At 44.5% G+C, this 26,886-nt stretch overlaps 1 protein-coding gene across 4 annotated transcripts; it reads right to left on the bottom strand.

The window, feature by feature from the left end:
- Positions 1-5,403: 5,403 nt before the first annotated feature.
- SAMD9L (sterile alpha motif domain containing 9 like) lies at positions 5,404-24,747 on the bottom strand. Of its 4 annotated transcripts, none has more exons than XM_008261728.5 (3): positions 24,513-24,747; positions 20,324-20,450; positions 5,404-10,824 (listed from the first exon to the last, which is right to left on the bottom strand). In XM_008261728.5, exon 3 carries the CDS (start codon positions 10,801-10,803, stop codon positions 6,049-6,051), a length of 4,755 nt encoding a protein of 1,584 aa, XP_008259950.3. In that variant the 5' UTR covers positions 10,804-10,824; positions 20,324-20,450; positions 24,513-24,747; the 3' UTR covers positions 5,404-6,048. The 4 variants fall into 4 exon arrangements, with proteins under 4 accessions (XP_008259950.3, XP_008259951.3, XP_069915919.2 ...); XM_008261729.5 differs by having other exon boundaries at positions 5,404-10,820; positions 24,513-24,737; XM_070059818.2 differs by lacking the exon at positions 24,513-24,747 and adding an exon at positions 20,764-20,902.
- Between the last annotated feature and the right edge of the window lie 2,139 nt (positions 24,748-26,886).

The following is a 26,886-nucleotide window of genomic DNA, read 5'->3' as shown; positions in this document are numbered from 1 at the left end:
GACCCAGAAGAAGCTTCTGGCTCCTAGTTTCGGATCAGCCAAGCTCTGGCCGTTGCAGCTATCCGGGGAGTGAACCAGAGGATGGAAGACCCCTCTCCCTCTCCCTCTCCCTCTCCCTCTCCCTCTCCCTCTCCCTCTCCCTCTCCCTCTCCCTCTCCCTCTCCCTCTCCCTCTCCCTCTCCCTCTCCCTCTCCCTCTCCCTCTCCCTCTCCCTCTCCCTCTCCCTCTCCCTCTCCCTCTCCCTCTCCCTCTCCTTCTCCCTCTCCCTCTCTTTGTCTGTAACTCTGCCTCTCAAATAAATAAAATCTTTTTTTTTTTTTTAAGCCTGCTGCTTTCCCAGGCTCACTTGTAGAGATCTAGAATGGAAGTGGAGCAGCCAGGTCTCGAACCAATGCCCATGTGGGATGCTGGCACTGCAGATGGTGGCTTCACCTTCTACTCCATAGCGCTGGTCCCCAAAATAAAATTTTTACTAAGTTAATTTAACATGTCTGAACAGGACCTGATCTGAGGCACTAGAAATGATGATACATCAGGGCACCAGGAATTCTGCTGACACTGAAGCAGGAGTAGACATTAAACTTACGGTGAAGCTTGGGTGAATGGGTGGTGAAACCACTGATACTCTGTGAAAAGCTGATGGGGACAATGCTCCAAAGAAATCAGCAGAGTGGACAGTGAGAGAGAGAGACAGAGAGAAAGGTCTTCCTTTTCTGTTGGTTCACTCTCCAATGGCCACTGCAGCTGGTGTACTGCGCTGATCCGAAGCCAGGAGCCAGGTGCTTCCTCCTGGTCTCCCATGGGGTGCAGGGCCCAAGTACTTGGGCCATCCTCCACTGCCCTCCCTGGCCACAGCAGAGAGCTAGCCTGGAAGAGGGGCAACCGGGACAGAATCCGGCGCCCCAACCGGGACTAGAACCTGGGGTGCCGGCACCGTAGGCGGTGGATTAGCCTAGTGAGTCGCGATGCCGGCCGTAACTCATTTTAAGAAAGGACAAGACGATGTTGAAGATGAAGCCTACCTGGCAGGCCATCTCAGTCAGTTTACAAGAAAAAAAAATCTTGTGTCCTAATCAGAGAGGACTAATGATTAATAACATAAACAGCAGTCAACACTAAAGCATCTCAATTGGTTCAGCGTATGCAGTTCTGACTGAAGAATTAAAATAAACACTGGGCTCAATGGGTGCCAAAACGGCTGCACCCAGATTGCCTGCCAGCAACAGCAGAGCTTTCTTTATTTTATTTTCTCTTATTTTATTTTAAAAATTTATTTATTTGTTTGAAAGGCAGAAATAAGCCGGCGCCGCGGCTCACTAGGCTAATCCTCTGCCTAGCGGCGCCGGCACACCGGGTTCTAGTCCCAGTCGGGGCGCTGGATTCTGTCCCGGTTGCCCCTCTTCCAGGCCAGCTCTCTGCTGTGGCCAGGGAGTGCAGTGGAGGATGGCCCAGGTGCTTGGGCCCTGAACCCCATGGGAGACCAGGAAAAGCACTGGCTCCTGGCTCCTGCCATCGGATCAGCGCGGTGCACCGGCCGCAGCGCGCCGACCGCGGCGGCCATTGGAGGGTGAACCAACGGCAAAGGAAGACCTGTCTCTCTGTCTCTCTCTCTCACTGTCCACTCTCCCTGTCAAAAAAAAAAAAAAAAAAAAAAGAAAGAAAGGCAGAAATACAGAGAGAAAAAAGGAGAGAGAGAGAGAGGCAGAAAAAGAGAGAGATTGATTTTCCATCTGCTGGTTCACTCCCTAAACTGCCACAAAGGCCAGGGCTGGACCAGACCTAGGCCAGGAGCCAGAAGCTTCATCTGGGTCTCCCACATAGGTACAGAGGCCAAAGGACTTGGACCACCTTCCACTGCTTTCCCAGGTACATTAGCAGAGAGCTGGATCAGAAGTGGAGCAGCCAGGACTCCAAGTGTGCCAATATGGGATTCTGGCATTGCAGGTGGTAGCTTTGCCATAAGGCTGGCCCCAGGCATCTGCCTTACAGTCCTGATTTTGCTTCCTCTGACTTTTGTTTCCTGTTTTGTTTTGTTTCCGTTGTCTTGTTTCTTCAGTCAATTATGTGTAGAAGACGCCATTGACCTGGTTAAAGTCCCAGGGCCCTCAGTTCTATAGGAATGGACTCAATGACCAGTACCCTTATGTTTTTAACTTGATGGCGCTTATGTTGAGAAATAGGATTTATAGTTTTATCTTTTAATTCTGTTTCCACAAACTTTTGAAGTCCCTTCATATGCATAGGTATGTAAATACCCTCCCCCGCCCCCCGCCCAGGCCCTCCAAACACGTAGATCCTATTTGCTCTATCTCTTGGGGGACCTCTGACTAATACAACCAGCTCATAGAAACAAACTTTGGTCTGCTCCCCACTTGGTGTTTCTACTGCATGGGCTTCTCTGGTTACCCAGAGTCCCCAGGACGCTGTGTCCCCAGGCCTTCAGTATGGCCGGTCCGTCTCTCCTCTCCTGTGTCTCTCCCTAGACCAGAATTTCTCATTTTCTAAATTCTGTATTGCACTCCTGTGAAGGAGAATTTTGTAGCTTGTTGATCTGGCCCATGCAACTTCAGTGTGCTAGATGTGCTGTTTTTCTGTGCTCTGCAAGCCAAAAGGGAGATCATACTCTTACATCATCAGGGAGTAGCAAATTAAGCAGCGATGAGATCCACTATATACCTATCAGAATGACCAAATTCCTGGACACAGACAACAGCGATTGCTGGTGAGAATGTAGGTTTTCTCTTGGACTTAGAGCCACATTTTATCATGCTCCCCTTTCTCTCAGATGTAGGAAGTGTGAATATATGCCCAAGCAGTCTTTGCTTGTGAGGCAGGAAGGTTCTGGGCACATTTCTCTTCTTCTTGATTTTGAGTAATTAGGCCCATTACTCTGTTTTATTCTTTATGCATTTGTGGTATATTTTCTAACTAGAAAGCCTTCATATGTTCAATTGAAAAAATTAGAAACATCTAGTAAACAAAAAAGGCAAAGAAAAAAGAAAAACAGAAGACCCCTGAATTCCATCTCCCCACTTAAAAAAACCTTCAAATTTTCATTTATTTATTCATTCATATTTTTTGAAAGGCAGAAAGGGAGAGAGACACCTTCCATCAGCTTACTTCCCATATGCCCGCAACAGCCAGGGCTGAGCCAGGCTGAAACTGAGGGTTCTGAACTCAAATCTGCATATCCACTGTGGGTGGTGGGGACCCATGTGTTTGCCTCACTTGGCAAAATATAGATTCTATCTTTTCAACTTATTAAATAGATTCTATGGCCTCATGAAAATCTTGTTATTTGGAAAACTTCAAAGACAAACAAAATGAACAGAATAACATAATGAGCCCTCTTGTATTCATCGCTCAGCATCAAAGCTGTGAACGTTCTGCTGTCTCCCCCTCTCCTGGACGGCCCACTGCTCTTGTTTCAGCAGCGCCTCTCCTAACACGTGATCTGTTGCTAGAAATGAGGACATTGAGTCCTCATGAGCAAGGAGTTGAGGAAATACAGTAGAGTTCACTTGTAGTATCACAGATAACTACTCAGTACACTCAGGGTTCTCTGATGAAAATTCTAGAAAAGAGAATAGTGAAGTAATTTTAAGAAAAGATTAATGAAAAATTAATGGGCTTCCCTGAGCAGAAATCAGATCCTAATGATGATATAAAATGTGATAAGCTGGAGTTTAAGGCTATTATGTGGGGTTTTCAAAAAAATTCATGGGAAATGCATATTATGGTTGAATTAAAAATTGTTTTGCACCCAAATTAACTTTTCTTTTTATTTCATATTTGATGATCTTTTTGAAGAGCTCTTGTGTAAGTTTTCTGTTTTCCTGTAGGACATAGATTTACCTTGGAAGGAAGACCATGTATTTGTTTTAGGTAAAGTTTTTTAATGAGCTCTTTGATTATCCAAGAATAAAGCAAGGGGTTTATCTGAAATGGGGAGTTGGACTTCCTGTGTAAAAATGAGAAACCTCCTTATGGGTGGACTGGTAGCTCTGCTACTGTCTTCCTTTTCAGGAAATATGGAATTCTTTCTGGAGCCCTCAGAGGCTTTGCAGCCCAGTCTCAAGGATTCATGTTCAGGGTTGTCTCATCAGAGAGAAGTGAGCAAGAGTCACTCTACCGCAGGGCTGTTGAAATGGGAGTGGAGGAGAAAGAATTCCCCAAGAGACTTGATGGAGGGGCCAGGCATAGGAACTCTGAAGATAGTCACAGCTAATAGGAACATTTAATCCCTTTTTCTCCTTTTTTGGTGACAATTTTTCTCTATGTTGAACCTGTAGTTTGTGTTAGTAAATGTAGCCCCATCTTATCTGAGTTGTGAAGAGCTAGGGGATGAGTCTATGTCAATAGGCTTATTAACACTTTGCAGGTTGCAGCCACTTGAGAGAGCCTGTTACCAGGTGGACAGGTGAACTGCAGAAGAGGAAGAGGTATTTGGAGCCAGGTCAGTAGCAGATGTGGATTCCAGAAATGAGGATGTGTTTGGGGGTCCTGTGAGCATTCTGCAGATTCATTGAGATGTTGGTGAAGAGAATCCAGTAAGGCATTGGCTTCTTGAGGATGAGAGAATTGGGTTTGAGGGCTAGAATAGCTAAGTTACATTACAAGGAGACAGAAAGATATGGAAAAGTAAACTCTGGTATTTCAATGTTCCATTTAGTCTGTATTAGCATGTGCTTCACTTTTTAGGCAATGGGTAGCTCTAGAACATGGTTTGCGATGGTCCTGGCTGGTCCAAGTCTGTGAATGAGCTCCTGGGAGTCCTTCCTGGCACTGGAGAGTAGAGAGCACATATTGCTGAGGAAACTGAATTCTGGGGGCTGAGGCAGACTTCCTGGGTGTGAGAGGGAGTGACTCAATGACGTGGGCCATGAAGGGCAAATCAGGGTATCCATATGGAGAATGCTGGATGCAAAAAAGAGAATCTCAATGGGAAGAGAAGTCTGTGTCCATCACACGTTGAGAAGTAGAGGCGACAAACAGGGTAATGGATGGGAAAAGAAGCCATGGAGACAGGATCTCAAGGACAGGTGGGACAAGGCTGCAGTCACAGGAGGCAAGGAGAGTTTGGTGTGTAAATGAGCACAAGAGAACGGAGGGGGTTCAAGCTTGGGGCTCCTTTGTTTTTTGGCTTTCTTACCCTTCTGAAGCAGTGAGTTGGGAGAGGGCAAGGGGCATAAGGAATTGCCTGTGTATGTGTGTGGGGAGGGTGGAGGGATTAAATGGAGGATGGGGACCTTCCACACAAGTGAGTTAAGTGGAACTCTGGTATGGATCTTATTTATGGTTTGAGCTCGATGAGACAAGGTGGTACTTTCTCCTTCACATTCGCTTCATTTAAATCTCTGCTGTCACAATGAAAACATAATACAGAAAATCCACAGAAGCTGATCAAATTAGAACAGACTTTTATTGACCCCTAAGCAGTTATGAGCTTACAAGTGGGTAATAACTAGAACTTTTTAAGTATATCACCTTGAAAATACATATTTGAAATGTTATATGATTTTTTAAAAGATTTACTTATTTATTTGAAAGGCATAGTTACAGAGAGGCAAAGGCAGAGAGAGGGAGAGAGAGGTCTTCCATCCACTTGTTCACTCCCCAAATGGCTGCAACAGCTGGAGCTGTGCAGATCTGAAGCCAGGAGCCAGGAGCTTCCTCTGGGTCTTCCCATGTGGGTGCAGAGGCCCAAGGACTTGAGCCATCCTCCACTGCTTTCCCAGGCCATAGCAGAGAGCTGGATTGGAAGTGGAGCAGCTGGAACTTGAACTGGCGCCCATATGGGATGCCGGTACTGCAGGTGGCAGCTTTACCCACAGTGGTGGCCCCAAAATGTTATATGATTGACCTTACCATATACCAAGCTCTGTGTGTAGATATATTTCCTGCCCTACAAAAAAGGTTTATAATTCATTTGGGAGACAAAAGCAAAATTATAGCAATAAACCCATAATGTCACAAAAATGACATGGCCGTAGAGAAAGGGAATGCAGTCCCAGAGAGGTGGACCTGTGCAGTGCACCAATGATTTTCTTAAACTACCTCTATATCATATGCCAGAGGGCCTTCAATGGAAAATCCCAGGTAGAAGGACACTTTTTCTATGTTCCTCCCACTGCGGAGTGGACCTGAATACACAGATGTCACTGGTATTTTAATTTTTTCCTCCGTCCCATATTCAATGGAGATTAGCTTGCCCTCGGCCTGACCAACGAGACGATGCAGGAGGTCTTTGACTTCTTTTTTTTTCCACACATCTCCACTCTGCCAGAGGGAGTTTATATTTTGCGCCTTACTAAAGTACTGCTCTATTTCGGCTTTGAGAACAAGACCATTGAACCCCTTCCTCTTGCCCAGGTAGAAAAACGTGCTTGCCTGTTTCGATCTGCACATGCGCTTGTACTGTCCCCTGAAGGTTCTGTTTAAGGATGAAACATACTTCTCCATTAGTTTGGAGTCTTGATCCAGTTCTTGGTTTTCTGGCCAGAATAGGAGGCAAGCCAAGAAATAAGGGTCGGAATATTGATGATGTAGTCCTACGAGTTGCAGCACTTCTCGGAGCTGTTTTTTAAGCATGTTCAGAGGTTGAATGGACTTGGAGGTGGGTTTCAGACAGCTGAGAATAATGTTGGCCAGAATGAAATTCTGTTTCTCCTTTGTCAGCCGTTTGTTTGGGTTTTGCTTCAACAGGAAGGCATATTCATCTACTATATTTTCCATGGTGCTTGTGGCTTCTTTGTGGTTTAGGCTAAGATACTCCAGGAGTCCAGAAAACCTATCAGCTCTCCAAGCTTCTAGCTTTTTCCTGCAATTCTCCTCCAGGAGTAACTGACTCTCTTTGCTGTGTAATGGACTTGGATCCAAAATGCAGAAAAGGTCTCTGTATTTCTTGTAACAACGACTGACTTTTTTGCTTAACAGTATTTCCGCCATTTCTTTCTGGGTGTTCCTCATTTTCAGAAGCACCATATAATCAATAAAAAAGTCAAAGCACCTTTTCAGATTTGACTGTAAATTTTGCAGAAGGGATGTGAACTTGCTAAGAGCCAAGTAATACTCATTTCTTGCATCAAATGGGATGTCTCCCTTTCCTGATAGAAACTGCACCATGGGTTTTAGAAACGATACGTTGTCTTTGTGGAAAAAAGGAGTAAGCTGAAGGATCTGGATAGTGTATAGACCGACTTCTATTTCACCAAAGAAACCGGCTGTGTTATACGTGTCATACCTCCTCTGGGACTTCTGTGCTGACCACGCCTCGGTTTCGTAGTTTTTACTGTCAGTTTGCTGTTGGGATTCTTTGAAAGCTCCTGAGGCCTTTTCAGCAGCTTCTAGTAAATGCGTTAGATCTTTAACAGTAATGACCTTACTGTTTTTGTTTTCATCCAGCCACCACTTGATTTTACTTTTGTAGACCTGACCGAGGGTGTCTGAGATGTAGGAGTTTTTAGGTGCTCTGGTTTTGGCCAGATTTGCCCATTCGAGAGCAGTCTCGAAGTTCTTCTCTTTAATGTAGAAGTGTCTTGCCAAGGCTTGGCAAATGAATGCATTTTGTGGAAATCGACTGCATCCTGCCACCAAGACCTCTTCAATTTCCTTGTTCTGTAAATCTTCGATTAATGGGGAAAACAAAGTGTCTGTTTCATCTCCATACTCCTTGCGCCGTCTTGTAAGCAAAAGGGTTTGCACATCGTGTTGAAATTTGTCTCTTCCTATACCGAAATCATAGAATAAATTCTCATTTAATAGCTTCAATGCAATGTGATGTTTATTTAAGTGATGTTTTTCCTCTAGTTCTTTGAGACAGTGAATGGCAATCAGTGGGTGAATGATACGCACACCCGTGTATCTCCCATATTCTGAGACTTCTGTGTTTATTAGAAGGGTAGAATATGTGCCCATTTTATCTTCCAGGCTCTCAGGTTTCCAGGGTGTACTCGTGTAAATGATTCCTAAAAATATTTCGCACTGTGACACTGAAATTGTGGAATCCGTAACGTAAGTGTTGAGCAGGGCCAGGAAGGAAATGAGCTGTGCTTCCTTGCTGTAGACATCCTGTCCTTTCAGGATGTTCCTGACCACATTTTTAATATATGTCTCATCAAAATTGCGTTTCAGGATCATAAAGGAATAAAAGTTTTCACAGTCTTTGTGCTGCTTTTCAATTTCCTCTAGTTTGGCCCCAAAAGCTCTCTGTTCCTTGGGAGAAAGTTGGTATTTTAGTGCAATACTGTCTATTAATTTTGCACTTTCATCTGGATTCTGGGATCTCATGCAGTTTAAGATAATAACCAATGTTTTTTCATATCGCAAGTCCTTCTCTGCTAAAATGGAATTGATGGCGTTCTGTAGAATGTAGACATTTTCCTGTTCTTCAAAATCGTCTACCAGGAGGAGCACAGGAATGTAATCCTGATGGCAGGTTGCCTTATAGGTGATCAGATTGGTCACTTGTTCCCCAATTTCTGCAAAATCAGTTGCTTTGTTTTTGAGCACAGCACATCTGAAGTTTTTCTTTAGGTCCCAGAGAACATGCATAGCCAATGTGGTGCCCCCACAGCCTGGATGATGATAAAGATTGATGATTTTTGCAAATACTGGTCTTGGAGACTCTGCCCAGCACTGTATTAAATTCTTAAGTTCTTTGTAACTGTCCCTTTTCACAAAAGCTGAAGAATAATTTTCCGAAGAAAAATAAAAATTCCACCAGGACACTTTGCCACCTCGATAGAAGTGTTCTTCTTTGGATTTCTTAAACTCTAGGAATTTAGATTCATCTTTCTCTATGTCTGTGTCCCTACACTCATTTTCACAGAGGATTTCCAGAGCGGTCAATGTATCTTCCTTCTTCTTTTCCAGGATGACTGACGAAGATCCACGTGAAGGCAAAAACCTTCTTGATGACCGAGTCACTGATTTGAGTTTAAGGATAGTACTGTTTACGAGTTCTAGATTTAAAGTGGAAATGCTGTGGTTTGATAATTCATGTGCCACCGTCAGTCTTGTTTTCAGTAAGTCTTTCCACCGTTGATAAATCTGTGAGTTTACACAGATGCACAACATATTTTCCATTCCTTTGAGAGCTTGGTAGAAAGCACAGAACGTTTCAATGAGTGGATCTCCTGGACTTTCCACTGAAGACAGTAGTAGAAACACAACTAAAAATTTCCCTCTTGCCATTATATTTTCATCGGTGAGAAAGAAAATCAGTTTCCTGACCTCAGAAGCTCTTTCTCTCTGCCACAGATGTGGTTCGAAAGGTTTGTAAGTCTCACTTGTCAAGTCTGATCTCCCGTTGCAGAAGACCCAGCTGGGCTGCTGATAAAGATTCAGGGTAGAAATCTTCTCTCTCAGGCTACTCGTCTTGTCTTCATACTGACTTGGAAAGTGAAGGTTGGCCACTCGGCTTTCTTTGTAAGCTTTGACCACTCCATTGATCCCAGATTCAGGATCAAACTCCAACACAGCAAACCACTTGATTTCCTTTAGAAAATCTAAGTGCTTTGTTTGGTTTGGATGGCATTTGTTTGTTACAAGAATGTACCAGCTGTAGTACGAGTTATCCAGCGAGTCCCGGTTTCCTATGAGAAGCTTCACCAGCTTTAGTCCTTCACTCTCCTTCTTAGTTGCTTTCCATCCATATTCTTCTTCAGCCTCTTTTCTAGATGCTACCAGTGACTTTAAATTTTGTGTAAATGCTTTGAAATCTGGATCTCGTTGCTTGGCGTTGGCGAGGATATCCCTGGAGCTAGCCCCTTCTCTTATAAACAGTGAATATTCTTGGTTTTGCTTCCACACGTTATCTTTACAACTCTGCATCTTAATGTAGAAATACTTTTCTTTACACACCGAGTGTTTTGGAATAACGTCGACTTCAATGACAAATCTGTCGGATGGCATGCTGTTCTGCAACAGGACTTCCACAAACCTTGGCTCCCGAATACACTTCTTGGCTTCATTGATGTCACTGTCTTCAAAATACTTTTTGATCATTACGTTGAAGTGATTAATTAGGACATCCTTACTGCTGATTTTTACACCAACAATTTCTCCATGGGGTTTGTCCTTGACTCCAAAATGAATAGTACCGTTGGTGCGTGAATTCATGCAAGCTGATGCAAATCGGAAGACTTCATTGCTAAATTTCATTTTAATATCTTCTTCTGTGGCTGCTGCTGTATTTGTGAGAGCTTTGAACTCATGTATTGGGTCGATGAGATTGAGTGGTCCTGTTTCAGGTTGTAGAATGTAATGTTCTATATACCGCTGGCTGTCATGAAACTGATCAAAAGGGTATGGCATACAAGTCAACCGTTCGGTTTGTATTGCATTTTCCTTGTCTGCAGCATTCACTGTTTCATCCAACGCTTTTTCCTTCAAAGGAATTGATTCTTGGACTTCAATTTCTGTAGTCTCTCTCAGATCATGATCAATATTGAGAGACATGGATGTTCCCTCTTCTTTACTTTTCTGTTTTGGCTTTTTTTGCTGTTTTTTCTTGGATGGTTTTATATTATCTAATTTTCCAGAATCCTGATTGTCACTTTCAGGGGAACTATTAAGTAGTTTGTTACACGCACGTTTTATCAAAAGTGCTGGACCCCGTGGTAACCCCATTTCTTTCAGATCATCTTCTGTTAATTCCTTCAGGACCAGCCCTGTCACTTCTTCATTCAGTAAAATTTGGCCATATTTCTCATCAACCTTAAGATCTTCAGTTACCCATTTTTTCACATGCTCTTTGGTCCAGTCTTTGACCAGTTCTGGTAGGGTTACTTGTTCATTCATATCAAAGCTTTGCCTTTCTTCCTTGGAAAAAGTAACAAAACGAATATTTTAGCATTATACTTTATCATTGGAATTATGTAGTCAATTGTATATATAATTTCTTACAAACATTATAAAAGAGTACTTTAATAAACTTTTGGCAAAAGTGGAATTAAACATAAGTTTGAGGGAAGAGGTTTAGTGCAGCAGTTAAGCTGCCAGCTGTTAAACCAGCTGAGTAACTGGGTTGAAGTCTTGGCTCCACTTTGGGTATTAGGCTCTTGCCAATGCGTACCCTGGGAGGCAGCAGGTTATGGCTGAAGTACTTTGGTCCTTACTACCTGCTATGGGAGACCCAGACTGAGTTCCAGGCTTCTGGCTTCAGCCTGACCCAACCCTGGCTATTGTGGACATATGGGAAACAAACCAGTGGAAGAAAGATCTCTGGATCTCCATCTCTGTCTATCTCTCTCACGGTCAGTCTGCTTTTCAAATAAAAATGAAAATAAATAAAAATTTAAAAATAAGTATGCTTTAAAAATATTTTATTTTGGTTGAAAATTTTTTGAAATCCAATTCATAGTTTTTTCATAATACATATTCTCAATGACCTTCTTGAAGATCCCTTATCTATTCATGGACTTCACACTTTTTTTAAAAAAGACTTATTTATTTTGGAATGCAGAGAGCAATATCTCCCATCTACTGCTTTACTTCCCGTGGGTCAGGGTTGGTCCAGACAAAAGCCAGGAGCCCAGACTTCCATCTCGGTCTCCCACTTGGGTGGAAGGGACTAATGTACTTGAGTCATCCTCTGTAGCCTTCCCAGGTACATTAGCAGAAGCTGGGTTGGAAGTGGATCAGCTGGGACTGGGACATCATCACAGGGAGCAGTTTAGTTCACTGTACCACAACTGTGGCCCCTCACACTATTTTTTTTTTTTTGGTAATAAAATAAGCTTACCCTTTAACTCCATTTCCACGAACCTTTGAAATACCCATGTACATGAAACACTGCACAAGTTTGGCTCTTAAAGCCTGCTTGATATTTAACTTTTTACATAGTCCCAATCAGTGCCCTTATTTCTTAGGTAATGGTAAGTGTCATCATGAAATAAGCAGTAGCTGCTAACTATGTGACACACCTTTTTCTTTTTTAAGATTTAATTGTTTGAAAGACAGTCACAGGGCTATGCCACAGCATCTGCCCCATGCTGTGCCCTTTGGTCCTTGTAATAATTTCCCCTTTTAGCCTTCACTTGGTAAAATTTGGGTCGTTGTAAGTTAAAAACAGAATCGTAAGTAACACAGAAATTGTTCTGTAACATGGCAGAATATTGTAAATAAAATTTAAAATTGGCTAAGTGGAGGTTTGTTGGGGAACAGGAAACCTTGATCCCAGCTTGGAAGCTGCCATGTTTGTTACATGGTCACAAAGCAATTGGTGGGGGCCGGCACCGTGGCTCACTTGATTAATCCTCTGCCTATGGTGCCGGAATCCCATATGGGCTCCGGGTTCTAGTCCCTGTTGCTCCTCTTCCAGGCCAGCTCTCTGCTGTGGCCCGGGAGGGCAGTGGAGGATGGCCCAAGTGCTTGGGCCCTGCACCCCATGGGAGACCAGGAGGAAGCACCTGGCTCCTGGCCTCTGAACGGCGCAGCGCCAGCCATAGCAGCCATGTGGGGAGTGAACCAACGGAAGGAAGACCTTTCTCTCTGTCTGTCTCTCTCTCACTGTCTAACTCTGCCTGTCAAATTAAAAAAAAAAAAAAAAAGCAAAACGAAAAAACAAAGCAATTGGTGAAGACATTGCCTATTGTCTGTTGAAACTCAAGCTGTTGGGCCGTAAGGCTGGTGCTTTTGGGGCCTTGGCCATGATTTTTTTTTTTTTTTTTTTTTGTTAGCTAATTCTTGTGGCTTCCAGACTGGACTGGCCTGAATGAAATTATATAGGGAAAATGGTATGAGCTTTTTTTTTTTAACCTTGTTAAAATAATTCCTGCCCCAATTATTGATCTGAGACTGATGAAGGCCCTACAACTACGTACTTAGCTGGATTGCAAAAACTAAAAATTCTGAATCCATTGGCTGAGAGAGTACAGTGGTGTTTTCCAGCATTAGTGCTTTTAAAACCTTGCCTGGGTGGATGTAGTGTGTAGGCCTAGTTGAGAGCAGGGGTTTTCAGAGTGTGATCTCCAGGCCAACAGCATCAGTCACTGTGAAACTGGCTAGAAATGACGTTCCCAGGCCCCACCCCGGGCCTACTGAATCAGAGTGAAAAGGAAGAATCACTAAAGTGGTTAAGTAAGAAAATGAGACAGTGAGCAAATTTTAAGTATAAATAGATGAAAAGTATTAAGAATCAATCCAATAAAAGTATTAAAGTGAATTATGAAAAGAGAAAATATATTTTAAAAGATTTTTGAAAGATTTAAGCTACCTAGGTGTTAAAATGTTAATATTGGGGTGAACATTTTGCATAGCAGTTAAGACACTGCTTGGGACACCTGCATTCCATAGGTTTGAGTCCTAGCTCTGCTTCTGATCCAGCTTCCTGCTAATGTGGATGCTGGGAAGCAGCAGATGGTGGCTCAAGTACTTGAGTCCTTGCTACCTACATGTGAGAACAAGATGGAGTTCTGGGCTCCTTGCTTTGGCCTGGCCCAGATCCAGTGGTTGCAGGCATTTGGAAAGTGAATCAGCAAATGGAAGCGCACTCTCTGCCTCTGTCTCTGCCTCTGTCTCTGTCTCTATCTTTCTTTCTGTATAGCTCTGGCTTTCAAATAAATAATAGTAAATAAAAAACAAATTAATGTATACTAATAACCTCTAGCTCAACTGAAAATTGATTCATCTGCATTTGGGTTTCTTGCAAAAGCTGGCCTGGAAGTTCTCCATGAGGTCAAGCTCAGCTGGGGCCTCAGCCTCTCTGCAGGCCGGCAGCCACAGGGCATGGCAGCTTCCACTCGTCTTGGTGAGACTTTTCCTGGTGCTGTTAATGTCATGCTTCGGGCCGGCGCCGCAGCTCAGTAGGCTAATCCTCCGCCTGCAGTGCTGGCACACCGGGTTCTAGTCCCGGTCAGGGCGCCGGATTCTGTCCTGGCTGCCCCTCTTCCAGGCCAGCTCTCTGCTGTGCCCCAGGAGTGCAGTGGAGGATGGCCCAGGTACTTGGGCCCTGCACCCCATGGGAGACCAGGAGAAGTACCTGGCTCCTGCCATCGGATCAGCGCGGTGCACCGGCTGCGGCGGCCATTGGAGGGTGAACCAACGGTAAAGGAAGACCTTTCTCTCTGTCTCTCTCACTGTCTACTCTGCCTGTCAAAAAAAAAAAAAAAGTCATGCTTTGAAAAGGACTTCTCCAGACTCATGCAGATATTATTTAAACCCCCAAGACTTATGTTGCTGGATTGTTGTGAATTGTTGATGGGTTAAGAATGGAGACTTGATCTAATATGGCACCTGGGAGGTTGGCCTGGTGGGAGGTCTTTAGGTCATGGGGCCTTGCCCTGGAGGGGTGGTTCTTGTGAGGCTGATTGTATAAGCCACGTGTGCTTCCCGGCTGCCTTTGCTTCCAGCCTCACCAGGTGATCACCACTGCCAGCCTCCATCAGATGCCAGAGCAGTGAGTCTGGAGCGCAACTCTCCAAACTGTGAGTCAAAATAAACCTGCTCACTTCCTGCGAAGCGCCTCATATGTATTGTAGTTAAAGCAACAGAAAGCTGACCAATATACAGGTGCCTTGCATTTCCTAAGTCACTGCTGGTTTCAGTCTGTAAGACACAATTAGTCCTGGGCCAATGAACAAAACTCTGACCAACTGGGCACAAAGAACACTCTAAACATATTTCAGATGATCCACTCTGTTCATTTGTAAAGTAGCTGGAACTGGTTTTAGAGATGCCACAAGAATTCATGCATATATTGCAAGCAGAGGAAAGTCTTATTTTGCCTTGACCTGTGTTGTTTACTCATTCAACAAATTCTGAGTTCCTATTCTGTGCCAGAAAGACAGTGGTAACAAAAGATATGTCGGGTTCTTTCCTGACATTTACAGTCTGGGGGAGAAGATGAAAGAAAATAAGCCACACACATGCAAGTGATAATGGCAGGTTATGTTAGTGCTTTGTGTGTGATACAAGGATGGGCATAAGCTGGGTTATGTGAGGACGAGGAGAGCATCACCAGGGGAGTGGGAACCTTGGGCAGGTGAGGTTAAGGGGGTGTAGCTGGAGTGGGGGGAGGAGTCAGGTGAAAGGAGGAAGCCCAGGGCACAGAGTTAAGGGAGCAAGGAACGGCTTACCCAGGGGCCCTTCCAAGGGCCTAATGAGTCTAGGAACATGGTTGGCAGTGCTCCAGCCTGCCATGGGTGTTCCTGGGCAGGGGGCACTACACCCCAGTAGGTGACTCCTGATGCTGGGAGGCCCATCCAGGAGGATTCTCTCTCCTCTGCATGGGCCCTAAGTGTCATCTTAGGTAAGGCTGAACGGAGGTGCCCTGCCTTACCTGTGTGTAAACACTATAGGGAACCAAATGTAGAAATAGTTATTGGATCTATTCTTTTAAAAAGATTTATGTTTTTTATTGGAAAGACAGAGGGGGGAAGATGATAGAGAAAGAGATATCTTCCATCTGCTGGCTTATTCCCCAAATAGCTACAACAGCCAGGGCTGGGCCAGGCCAAAGCCAGGAACCTAGGATTTCTTTGAAGTTTCCCACAGTGCAGGCACCCACGTACTTGGGCCATATTCCACTGCTTTCCCAGGTGCATTAGCAGGGAGCTGGACTGGGAGTGGAGTTGATGCCCAAATGGGATGCCAGTATCACAGGCAGAGGATTAATCTGCTATGCCACAACACTCCCCTCCATCTATTCTTAATGAAATGTTTTTTGTAGAAAATGCTGAGTACTACACTCCTTTAATGTGAGATGTTAAAAATATGATTTTGCTATGTGGACTTTTTTAAAACCCTAGTGGTAAAATATTTCATATTTGGAGCACTTGTTAGATACTTGATTTTTATACATCTTGGCCTCCTTTTATAGGCAGGTGAAGGGCAGAGGACACTCAGGCCCTTTGATACTGTTTCCTTCCTAATAGACAAGCAATTGGTCCTTCCACTGCCCTGGCTGTCACCTCATTGACTACCTCTTGTTTAATGACCTTGACTTCAACCCATCTTGACGCCCATGGTCACATACTCGATCCTATCATTCATTACCATTATAGGTTGAATTGTGATCCTCTAAATTCTTGTTCTGAAGTCCTAAACTCTAGTACCTCAGAATGTGACCTTATTTGGAGAAAGGTTATTGCAGACGAAATTAGTTAATAGGAAGTCTTCAAGGTAGACCCTAATCTAATATGACTGATATCCTTATGGGCACAAAGGCCCATCTGCTGGAGAGTAGTATGCTAAGATTAAGGCAGACATCAGGGTGGTATTTTTTTTGGTTTTAAAATATGAAAATGATTCTGATTTTTTTTTTAAAAAAATTGAGAGGCAGCAAGGCAAAAACAGAGAGAGAAAGAGAGAGAGAGAGATCTCCCATTTGTTGGTTCACTCCCCAATGCCTACAAAGGCTGGGGCTGGACCAGGCCAAAGCTAGAAGCCAAGAACTCAATCTGGGTCTCCTACATGGGTGGCAAGGACCCAAGTACATGATCCATCACCTACTGCCTCCCAGAGTGTACAATAACAGGAAGTTGGAATCAGGAGCGGAGGCAGGACTTGAACCTAGGCATTCTGCCCTGGGATGTGGGCATCAGTGTAAGCTAAAGCCTGGCCCTTGAGTTTCTCTTCCCTGAATGGATTGTTCACACTCCTAACAAGGTCAACCTGTCTCCCTTCTTCCATCTTTCCACGTCCACTGGATTTCCCTCTTCAGCTGAAACTGTGCGACTATCTTCTGTTAAACCAGACTCTTTTGAATCTACTTCTGTCTCACATTTCTGCTGTCCTTCACAGTATAAATGTTTTACTTGCTGTTTCTTGTTCTCTTCTTCCATTCCCTTTAGAACTCCATCCAAGCAAGCTTTGGCTTCCCCTCTTCCCTGAACTGCACTTGACACTGACCTGGAAGTGGCATTTGAAACAGATGATCACTCTCTTTTCCCTGAGACACTCTCTTCCCAGGCTCTTGGGATGCCACACTCCCCTCAGGTTCCTTCTCCCTTCCTGGCCCATCCTTTTGTGTCCTCTGCTGGCTCCTGCTTGCCTCTCACCTCTAAATGATGAGTGTCTCTTAGGCTCAGCCTCTGGACACCTCCTCTCGACCCCAAATTTCTCCCTGTAGATCTCACCCATCTTGTATTTAAATAAAACCACTGTGCCCAGTGCTTCCTAAATCAATATCAAGAGCTTCCACTTCTCCTGTGATGTCATATATTTGCCTTCTCTTTCTCCACCCAAATATCAAACAGCTCTTATAAATTAATGACCAAAATCCTCTCCTGATATCTGTGCCTCCCACCCCAAACCTACCGCTCCCACAGTCTTATCAGTTAATGAAACTTGCCAATTATTCAGGGGGGAAACTTGGCAGCATCTTTCATCTTTGCTGGCTTCCCTTTCTATATACCTCACACACAGCAGGTTTAGCAAATACTCTCAACCTCACCTTCACAGTATATCCAGAATTCTACCATTTCTCACCATCTCTTTGTACTTCTCGGTATAAACCATCATCTCTTATCTCGATTATTTTTACCTGGTCTCTCTGCTTCTGGCTTTGCCTACCCCCACCCCAACTCATTCATTCTGTTTTCAACACAGCAGCTAACATGGGCGTGTTCAGATGTAAGTGTGCTCATGTCAGTCTGCTCAGAACCCTCCAGAGTCTCCCGTGAGAGAAGGTCAAAGCCTGTGGATAAGGTGCTGTGCGATCTGCCCGCCCTCTTTCTTTCTCCAGAGCACCTGCTCATCCTGCCCACGCCACCACTTTCCTGGCTCTTCCTTAAGTGTGCCAGGCCTGCTGCAGCAGCAGGTCTTCACGCTGCTCCTTCTGCTCGGCATGTGCTTCCTCCAGGCACTGACAGTCCACATCCCCTCTTCAGCTCTTTTCTACTCAGATCCATAGGGCCTTTCTTGGCTTTCTTTACCAAAGTTGCAGCCTGTTCTTTGCCATTCCTCCCAACTCACCTGCTTGTTTCTCATCTTAGGATTTACACACCTTGTACTTTCATTACTTTCTCAGTCTGTCTCAGCAACTAAGACACAACCTCTCTGAGAACTGACACATTTGCCTCTCATTCATTGGCAAGTTTACCAGAGTCCGACATAAAATTGGCATGCAGTGATTATTTCTCACCTGAGGAAATTAAGATTTTTTGATGTAGTGAAATAATAATGGAATTCTTGAAAACCCACGAGTTAGCAATGGAATAAAAGACTATGGAATATGTTTATTTCTGTCAGCTATTAGATCCAAGTCAACTCTGGCTTCCAGGTCAGAGTGTCTTAAGAGAAACGTTTGTACACGTATATCCTTTGCCTGCCATGTGGATTACAGGGACCTGCAGTCCTGCTGTGGATTCTGGGTTCCTAACACCCCTGTGAGTTTTGATGAAGGAACAGGTTTCCCATCCAGGTTATGCCTGGAGGAGGTCTCTTGCCACATGAGGTTCTCAGTTGGCCAAGGCCCCAAGGCTTCAGCTCTGCCCTTTGCTATGTCATGCTAGGCCAAAGGAGCCTCCCCTAGAGATGCCCCTACTTCACTCTGCAGCTCAGCTTTGCACAGGTCAGAGGTGATCTCCTAGCCAGAGTCCTCTCCAGCGATTGGAACTGCCCACCCTCTTTTTGGGGGGCACTCCGAAGATTATAAGAGAAGGCTGGAGATTTTTCTCTGCTGCTTTAGCTAGTGATTACAGCAATTCAGATAGATCCCCAACTCTACCAGTAGCAGGTTTTAAAGACTGACTGCTTATTGGCCCCTATATGCCCAGACACATATGTGTGCATGTGTGTTTAGTGCGGGCTAGCAGAGGGCTTGACTTTGTGTCAACTCACAGAGTGATGACTTCCCCCTCCCTTTCTCCTTCGTTGTTTGAATATTGCCAAGAATTAACACGGAGATGGAACCACCCTTCTCAAACAGGGTGACTGGCTTCGTGTTGCCCAAGCCTACTGTCTTTTACCTCTACATTATTTGAAAGGTTCCCTCATTGTTCAAACATGAAGACACCTGTATATCATCAAAGAATTTCTCCAGTTGCCTACCCCTGGTGGTAGCTGAGAAAAGACATATGATTGGCTGCTACTACACCAGGTTGATGTTACTTTCACACAACTTTGGCATCCTGTCAATTATAAGGGTATCTTATCTGATCTATGATCTGTATTTGGGTTGGGCTATGTATTTTATTCAAAGTAACAACAATTTGGACTTTGACACAACTCCTTGGCCCTTTCTGTGTCTTGAATCTGACACATTGGGCCATTGATGTATTTTCTTGAGCATGAGGGATCTTTAGGTTGAACAGAAACTGCGTAAAGTGTACAAAGTAGGAGGAGTTGTGATCAGAAAAGTGACGTCATGATTAGCTTCCATCTCCTGTCAGCCAGCATCTTTCCCATTCATAAGTTAGGGGAATTGGACCAGAACCAGTGTTGTCTTGATGGTGGTTGTTTGCTTACCTGGACCCTATGTGTTTAGCATGGGGAAAGGTGCAGCTACTCCGGTTGCAGCCAGGGAGAAGAGTTCTAGACCTTAGCCCTTGTATTCTGTTCCAGGATCATTCTGCACCCGGAGTGCTCTGACTGGTACTTGATTTTACAATGATTCTTAAAGGGCTTTCAGTGTTTACCTCTGGAGGCTGAGCAGAAAGGATCAAAGTGGTACCCCCAGAGCCAGCACTGGTGCCCACCCCATTGCTAGGAGTCTTGGCCTCAGTTACAGTACAGGTCTCCCTGCCTCCAGGAGAGGTCGCCTGGCACCAGGCCGGAGTGTAGCAGGGCCCCACCCTGCTCTTATGCTCAGGGAAACTGAAACTACAAAGCAAGTTAGTTTTGTTTTCCTGAAGTACACACTACAGTAATATATTTCCTCATAGCATCTCTGTGCAAGGAAGTTGCTAAGACGGGTCTTGTACACAATGATGATTAAGCTTTGAGGGGTTTCCCTTTAATTAGATAGGAACTTTTCACATCATCTTAAGCCACACAACAGAGTGTCTGCAGAGCTGTAGCTGGCTGCAGTGTTCTCTTCGTTCAGTATGCTTGGATTCCTGATCCTCTGCTCTGTAGTTCACCTTCGCCTCCCAGCCTCATCCCGAGACTCCCCCCTCCACAGCTGCTCTGCAATCTCCCCAAGCCTGCTGGAAACTTTTCTCTGAAGCACTCTGCAGTCAGCCCAAGTCACATGTCCTGACGTGTCAGTACAGAAATGAGAGCAGTGCTATCTCTCATTCCTTTAAGACTCATTTTCAAGCAATTTCTTATTGATGCGTTAATGTATATTCATTTTTAAAGATCCACATTTGCTTCCAGAATGAAGTTTTAAAGATAGATGGAAAAAAAGACAAGGTTTTAATGGTAACAAACTTACCAGGGCTTGTCTGAGAACGTCTACTTTTATATTAGGAACTTGAAATAAATCTTCACAAGGCTCTTTGAGCTGGAACTCAGTTCAGTTGCATTTTCTTGAGATTTTGCAATCACATCCCGTAAGTGACCTAAGAGGAAGTAAAGGTGTAGGCAGAACAGACTTAGTCCTAGTTTGGTCTGTCTGAGAATAAATCTATTGAGAATCTATTACATCAAGGAAATCAAATGCAATTGATTGAACCACTACCTTAAGAAGTGTTTGTGGAATAGATTTTCCCCACTAACTCTCTACTAAGAAAACATTTAGAACCAAACATTTAGAAAACTTTAAAGAGTAATGAAGAGAATGCTTCTCTCTTGCAGGGCATCTCTTCCTGTACTTAAATGCATTTAATGAAATAAGTAAACACCCAACAACAGCATAATCGTCCTTTTTCTCACTTCCCATATTCTGTAGTCCATCTGCAGCAAATCCAACGGGTTGTGTCTTCTGAATACATGTAGCATCTGACCACCCATTGTGACTCCCGCCTGCACCTGCACCTTCTTTCTCCCAGCAGTGTGCTGAGGGAACAGGAATAGCTCCTTCTCAAGTTTCCCTCTTGGGGCTCCTCACCCCTTCAGGGACTTTGCACAACTGCAGCCAAAGTGGCCCTATTATACCATAAATTACGTCATCCCAATGTGCTGTTTAGTGCTCCCCCACCCTGAATCCCCAGTTGACTCAGGGTAAGTGCTAAGTTTCTCGTTTTGAACCACAACGCCCCACGTGACCTGGTGCCTGCTGCCTCTGCCATTGCACCTTACTCCCAGATCTGTCTCTGAACCTGGTGCATCCCTCTGACCTCCTTCTTGTTCCTTGAGGCAGGTGGCACCTGCCGGGCTTCTGGCCACTGCTCTTCCTTGGAGACTTCCTCTCCTTGGACACCTCTAAGACATCCAGAGAGAGGGTGGACAGTAAAACAGCTGAAAGAGGACAACAGCTGAAGGAGAGAATGCCCCTGAGCTGGACAGAGTGAGTCAGCTTCCCAGAGCAGGGGCAGGGGTGGCATCAGCAGAGGGACCAGACCTTGGACATGGAGCGCCTACAGTGACCTGGGGCCACCTCCATGGACACTCCTTTACCTTCATGAAGCTTTTCATTAACTGTCACCTTCCAGGTGACGCCCTGCCCAGCCAATTTGTTGAAATCGATTCCCCCCACACACATACATTTTCTACCCCGGAGTCTGGCTTTGTTTTTTCTTTTCTTTCTTTTTTTTTTTTTTTAAAGATTTATTTATTTATTTGAGAGGTAGAATTACAGAGAGAGAGAGAAGGAGAGACAGAGAGACAGCATCTTCCATCTGCTAATTTACTCCCCAGGATGGCTGCAGCAGCCAGGGCTGGGCCAGGCTGAATCTACGTGCCAGGAGCTTTATCTGGGTCTCCCACATGGATGCAGGGGCCCAAGCACTTGGGCCATCTTCTGCTGCTTTCCAGATACATTAGCAGGGAGCTGGATTGGATGTGGAACAGCTGGGACTTGAACTGGTACCCATATGGGATGCTGGCACTGCAGGTGGCTGCTCTACCTGCTGCATCACAACTCCAGCGCCAGTTTTTTCTTCATCTACTGAGCACTTACAAGTATTCCCCATGTCTCTACTTGTTTATCTTGTTCATTTTTCCCACCCACTACTCTGTACATTTCATGAAGACAAGTATTGTACATTTTGTTTGCAATCTTATAGTATATAGTACATAATAGCTTCTCAACAAAAGATTGCCAAATGAGAGACATGTTTTCTTGGTGTGATAAAAATAGTAAAATTTTGAAAGCCCATGAGCTGGCATGTGTGTGAGTCGAATGACTTTCCTTCTCCTAGTGGGGCAATTATTCCCCTTGGCTGGAATACCAGACAGAAATCTAGGGAAGTCTCTTTCCTGTCATCTGGCCACAAGAATGAAAAGGCTGTTTTATCAAAAGTAAAGGGACAGGAATAAATATCCGCTGTTTTCTAGTCATTGCTTCCGAGCTTGCTGCTGTGCCACTTACAGCCCTGATTGAGGCTGTTTCTCACACAGGATATGGCATGGAGGTGGCCCCCGGTCACTGTAGGCGCTCCATGTCCAAGGTCTGGTCCCTCTGCTGATGCCACCCCTGCCCCTGCTCTGGGAAGCTGACTCACTCTGTCCAGCTCAGGGGCATTCTCTCCTTTAGCTGTTGTCCTCTTTCAGCTGTTTTACTGTCCACCCTCTCTCTGGATGTCTTAGAGAGGCTGTACTCCAGATTTCCTGTCTTAGTGAACACAGGACTCAACCATCTTGATATGAAGCAGCACATTGGGAATTTACCTCTGTAGTCTATCTCTTCCTTTATTTCTTTGAGAGGCAGAGAGAGCGAGAGCGAGAGCGAGAGAGAGAGAGCGAGCAAGCAAGTGAGGCATCTGCCATCCACTAGGTCACTCCCCAAATGCCTGCAATAGTGAGGGCTTGGCCAGGAGAAAAGCAGGAGCTAGGGACTCCATCCAGGTATCCCACATGGGTGGCAGGGACCCAAGTCTGTGGGCCATCATAAGCTGCCTTACAGGCACATTAGCAGGAAGTTTGATCAGATACAGAATATAGATGTCCCAAGCGGTGTCTTACCTCACTGCAACACAATGCTTCCTTCATCTAAGCCATCCCTTCTTTTTACAACTCTTGAGAGTCTATACGGCTGTTGTGAGTCTGTGTCTAGTTTAGAAGGTGCCACACAAGGAATTTGGTGCCACCTAATGGGAAAGCTTTCTTTCAATTAGTTTTGTTCACATTCTGCTGATAGAGATGATGGAGATCGAAATATTCTTTTTAGGCAGGATCACTGATTCTTGGTCCCCGTTTTATTTTGTTAAATGGCAAACTAAACAATATCCTACCTCAATGTGATATACTGCGCTCTTCAATAATATCTTAGGACCTATTATAATGTCAAATACTTCTCAGACCTGTCCCTCCATCATGATAGCCATTGTGAGCATGGAATGATTGGAATGTGTGGAATTCTGTAGAGCTTTCAAGATGGCTTGTACTTCAGTAATTTTAAGAGTGTCCGCATGTATATAAATGACTTCAAAAATGTAAATTATGAAAAACCTATGCAGGGATTTCAAGTTATTTTTGCACTAAAATAAACATCTTTTTTAGTTTCCATTTCTCCATGAACTTTCAGAAGTATCATGATATTGTTGGAACCAAGCAAAGATTGGTGTGTGGACCAGTTCTGAGAATGCTTTGACATAACTGTTGACCTCTTAGGGGGCTCTTAGTTTCCTGTTCTGAAACAGTTGTGAACCCAACTCATCTTATTATTAGTTAATTGTTGACAAAGGAGCTTCAGGATGTCATTCTCCAGGGGACTTCTCATTGTCTCCATGTTAAGCAGGAATGACCAAATCAGAACTCTTAGGGGCAAGAATGGGTGTCCACCCATGGCAGGGGGGGTCCTCAGCAGCACCCCAGGTCTCTATGTCCTGAGGGGTTGCTGTGCTCTCAAGGCTCTTAGAGCTGAGGGAGGGGGAATCCACTTTCTCGAGTCCTGGCTCTGGCCCAGGAAGGCGGTACACCCCCCTCCATGGTCTGACGAACCGAAACCACACACAAGCAAGTTAGTTTCGTTTTCCTGAAGTACAAGTTGAAGTTTTTTTTTTTCCCCACTGTTTAGCCAGATTGCTGTATCAGATGGGTGTGAATGAGAGACCTAAGTAGGTAGGTATTCCTTTCTGAGTAGGTATGTATTATCTCTGAGAAAGTTAAAAACTTTCAGTAACTCCTGAAGTTATGGAAGAGAGAAATCTGTGCAATTACATACGACCCCAGGTTCCCTTACGACTTCTGGCTTAAATTCCTGACCCTCTTTGTATTGTTTCTTTATCCTCTTTCCCCTTGCCCACCCAGGGGAGGACCAGGAACCCTCTCACTGTCCTAACTGGTTCTCATAGTCCTAATTGTCGTGCATGGTCCATTTCTTTGCAGAAGAGCATTTGTAAAGTTAGTGTCAGTTCAATACACTGATTATTTCTTCAATACACTAGTGGTTCTAATTAATACTTTCACAAGTGCTATTTATGTACAAACACCTATTTGTATAAAAAGTACATCTGGAATTTTAAAAAGTAGCTGTTCCCTCATAGGCACAGAGAAGACAAGTTTAATAGTTCAGAACTTACCAGAAGTTTCCTGAAAAATTCTTTCGACATCAGAAACTTGAAGCAGATCATTTTAATCTTTGCTTTCTCAATCCTCTTCCAATGGCTGGGCGATGCGTGACTGTAAGGGTCCTTATTAAAAAGCTGAGCCGCTGAGTGTGAGGTTTTCTGGTCCCCGAGGCTCTGGCTCTTGGGGCGGGTGTGTGAGGGTTCCAGGGCAGCAGCAGAATGAGGAAGTGATGATGCAGGGAGTTTCACTTTTGCTTGAGAACAAATATCTGGAAAGGATGCAAATTATGAGGCAATATCACAGAAAACCATCAATTCATTTGAACTACTGCATAGAAATGGTTGACCAGACAGATTTTAAGTCAGAGAGTTTAGAAATTAGGGGAACAAAACCAGCTACAGTGCAAAGTGTATAGAAATACTAGAAAGATCATTGCAGTCTCTATGTGATATAAGTGGCTGTTATGTGTTGAAGTGTGTCCTCCCTATATTTGAATGTTACAGTTGCAACCCTCAGTACTGTAGAATGTATTTGGAGATAAGGTTTTTAGGGAGGTAATTAAGTTGAAATGTGGTCCCTAGTGTGAGTATCCTTATAAGGAGAGGGAATCGGAACACAGATGTATGGAGAGATGACCACGTACACCCACAGGAGAAGGACAGCTGTCTGAAGCCAAGAACAGAGGCTTTGGAAGAAACCAGCCCTGGTCATAGCTTGGGCTTGAACCTCCAGCCTCCAGAATTAAACCACCTAGTCTGCTGTACTTTGGTATCCCTACCCTAGGAAACTAATTCAGTGCTCCTACATTCTCCTGCTTGAAGGGTCACCAGTGTATTTTGAAAACTAAAACTTCATTTTTTGCTTTTAGGATATAATGGATATTTTTGGTAACTTGGCTTTGGTGAGGGTATATTGGGTGTATGCATATATCTAGACTAATCCAGATATATACATTAAATGTGTATAATTTTTAAACATAAATTATATGTCAATAAAGCTAAATGTCATTATTTTTTCCATTATCAATATAATCAAAGTTCATTTTTTAGATTTATTTATTTGAAAGTCAGAGTTACAGAGAGAGAAGAGAGAGAACTTCCATCTGCTGGTTTGCTTCCCAAATGGTTGCAATGGCTGGGGCTGGGCCAGGATGAAGCCAGAAGCCAGGAGCTTCATCTGGGTCTCCCATGTTGGTGCAGCGGCCCAAGGTCTTGGACCATCCTCCACTGCTTTTCCAGATGCATTAACAGGGAGCTGGATCAGAAGTGGTGCAGCCAAGACTCACATCAACACCCATATAGGATGCTAGCACTGTAGACGGCAGCTTTACCCTGAAAGTTCATTTTCAAGGTTAACAAATACAGAATATACAAAGAAAGGGAGAAAAACTGCATTATCCAAACTCAATCTCATTTTTCTATTGTTTGCTTCTTTTTATTTTTTCTAGACTTTTGCTTTTTTTTATTGACAGGCAGAGTGGACCGTGAGAGAGAGATAGAGAGAAAGGTCTTCTTTTGCCGTTGGTTCACCCTGGCTGCCGTGGCCGGCGTGCTGTGGCCAGTGCACTGTGCTGATCCGAAGGCAGGAGCCAGGTGCTTCTCCTGGTCTCCCATGGGGTGCAGGGCCCAAGCACTTGGGCCATCCTCCACTGTACTCCTGGGCCATAGCAGAGAGCTGGCCTGGAAGAGGGGCAACCGGGACAGAATCCAGCACCCCGGCTGGGACTAGAACCCAGTGTGCTGGCACCACTAGGCGGAGGATTAGCCTGTTGAGCTGCGGCACCGGCTTCTAGACATATCTTTAAAATACAAATTTAGGGGGTGAAAAGATGTTCCTTGCAACACCTTTATCCCATGTTGGAGTCCTGGCTCTGCTTTTGATTCCATCTTCCCGCTAATGCGCAAGAACTTGGGTCCCTGCCACCTATGTGGGAGAGCCAGACTGAGTCCTGGTTCCTGGCTCTGGCCTAGCCTAGCCCTGACTATTGTGGCTATTTGAGGAGTGAACAGTAGACAGACAGTCTCTCTCTGAACAAGTTGAAGCTACTCTACTATCCTGATCTCCCCAAGTCTTTGAATCCTTTCTTCTACATTAAACCAAGGTGTGTCTGTCATTTCCAAGTCATTCATGGTGGGTCATTTAAAAAATTTATTGAATTTCTTTGAAATTCACACACACACACACACACACACACACACACACACAGAGGGAGGGAAGGGAGGAGGGAGAGATCTTCCATCTGCTGGTCTGCTGGTTCACTCCTCAAATGGCAGCAATGGCCAGTCTTGTCCTAGGCTGAATCCTGGAGCCAGGAGCTTCTTTCAGGTCTCCCACATGGGTGCAGGGGTTCAAGAACTTGGGCTATTTTCTACTGCTTTTTCAGGT

The sequence above is a fragment of the Oryctolagus cuniculus genome, chromosome 16, assembly GCF_051225735.1.
Source record: "Oryctolagus cuniculus isolate XC-2025 breed Fujian yellow rabbit chromosome 16, ASM5122573v1, whole genome shotgun sequence".
In the NCBI taxonomy this organism is placed as follows: domain Eukaryota; kingdom Metazoa; phylum Chordata; class Mammalia; order Lagomorpha; family Leporidae; genus Oryctolagus; species Oryctolagus cuniculus.
Note: the sequence above shows the minus strand (reverse complement) of the source record. Positions and strands in the feature narration are given on the sequence as shown.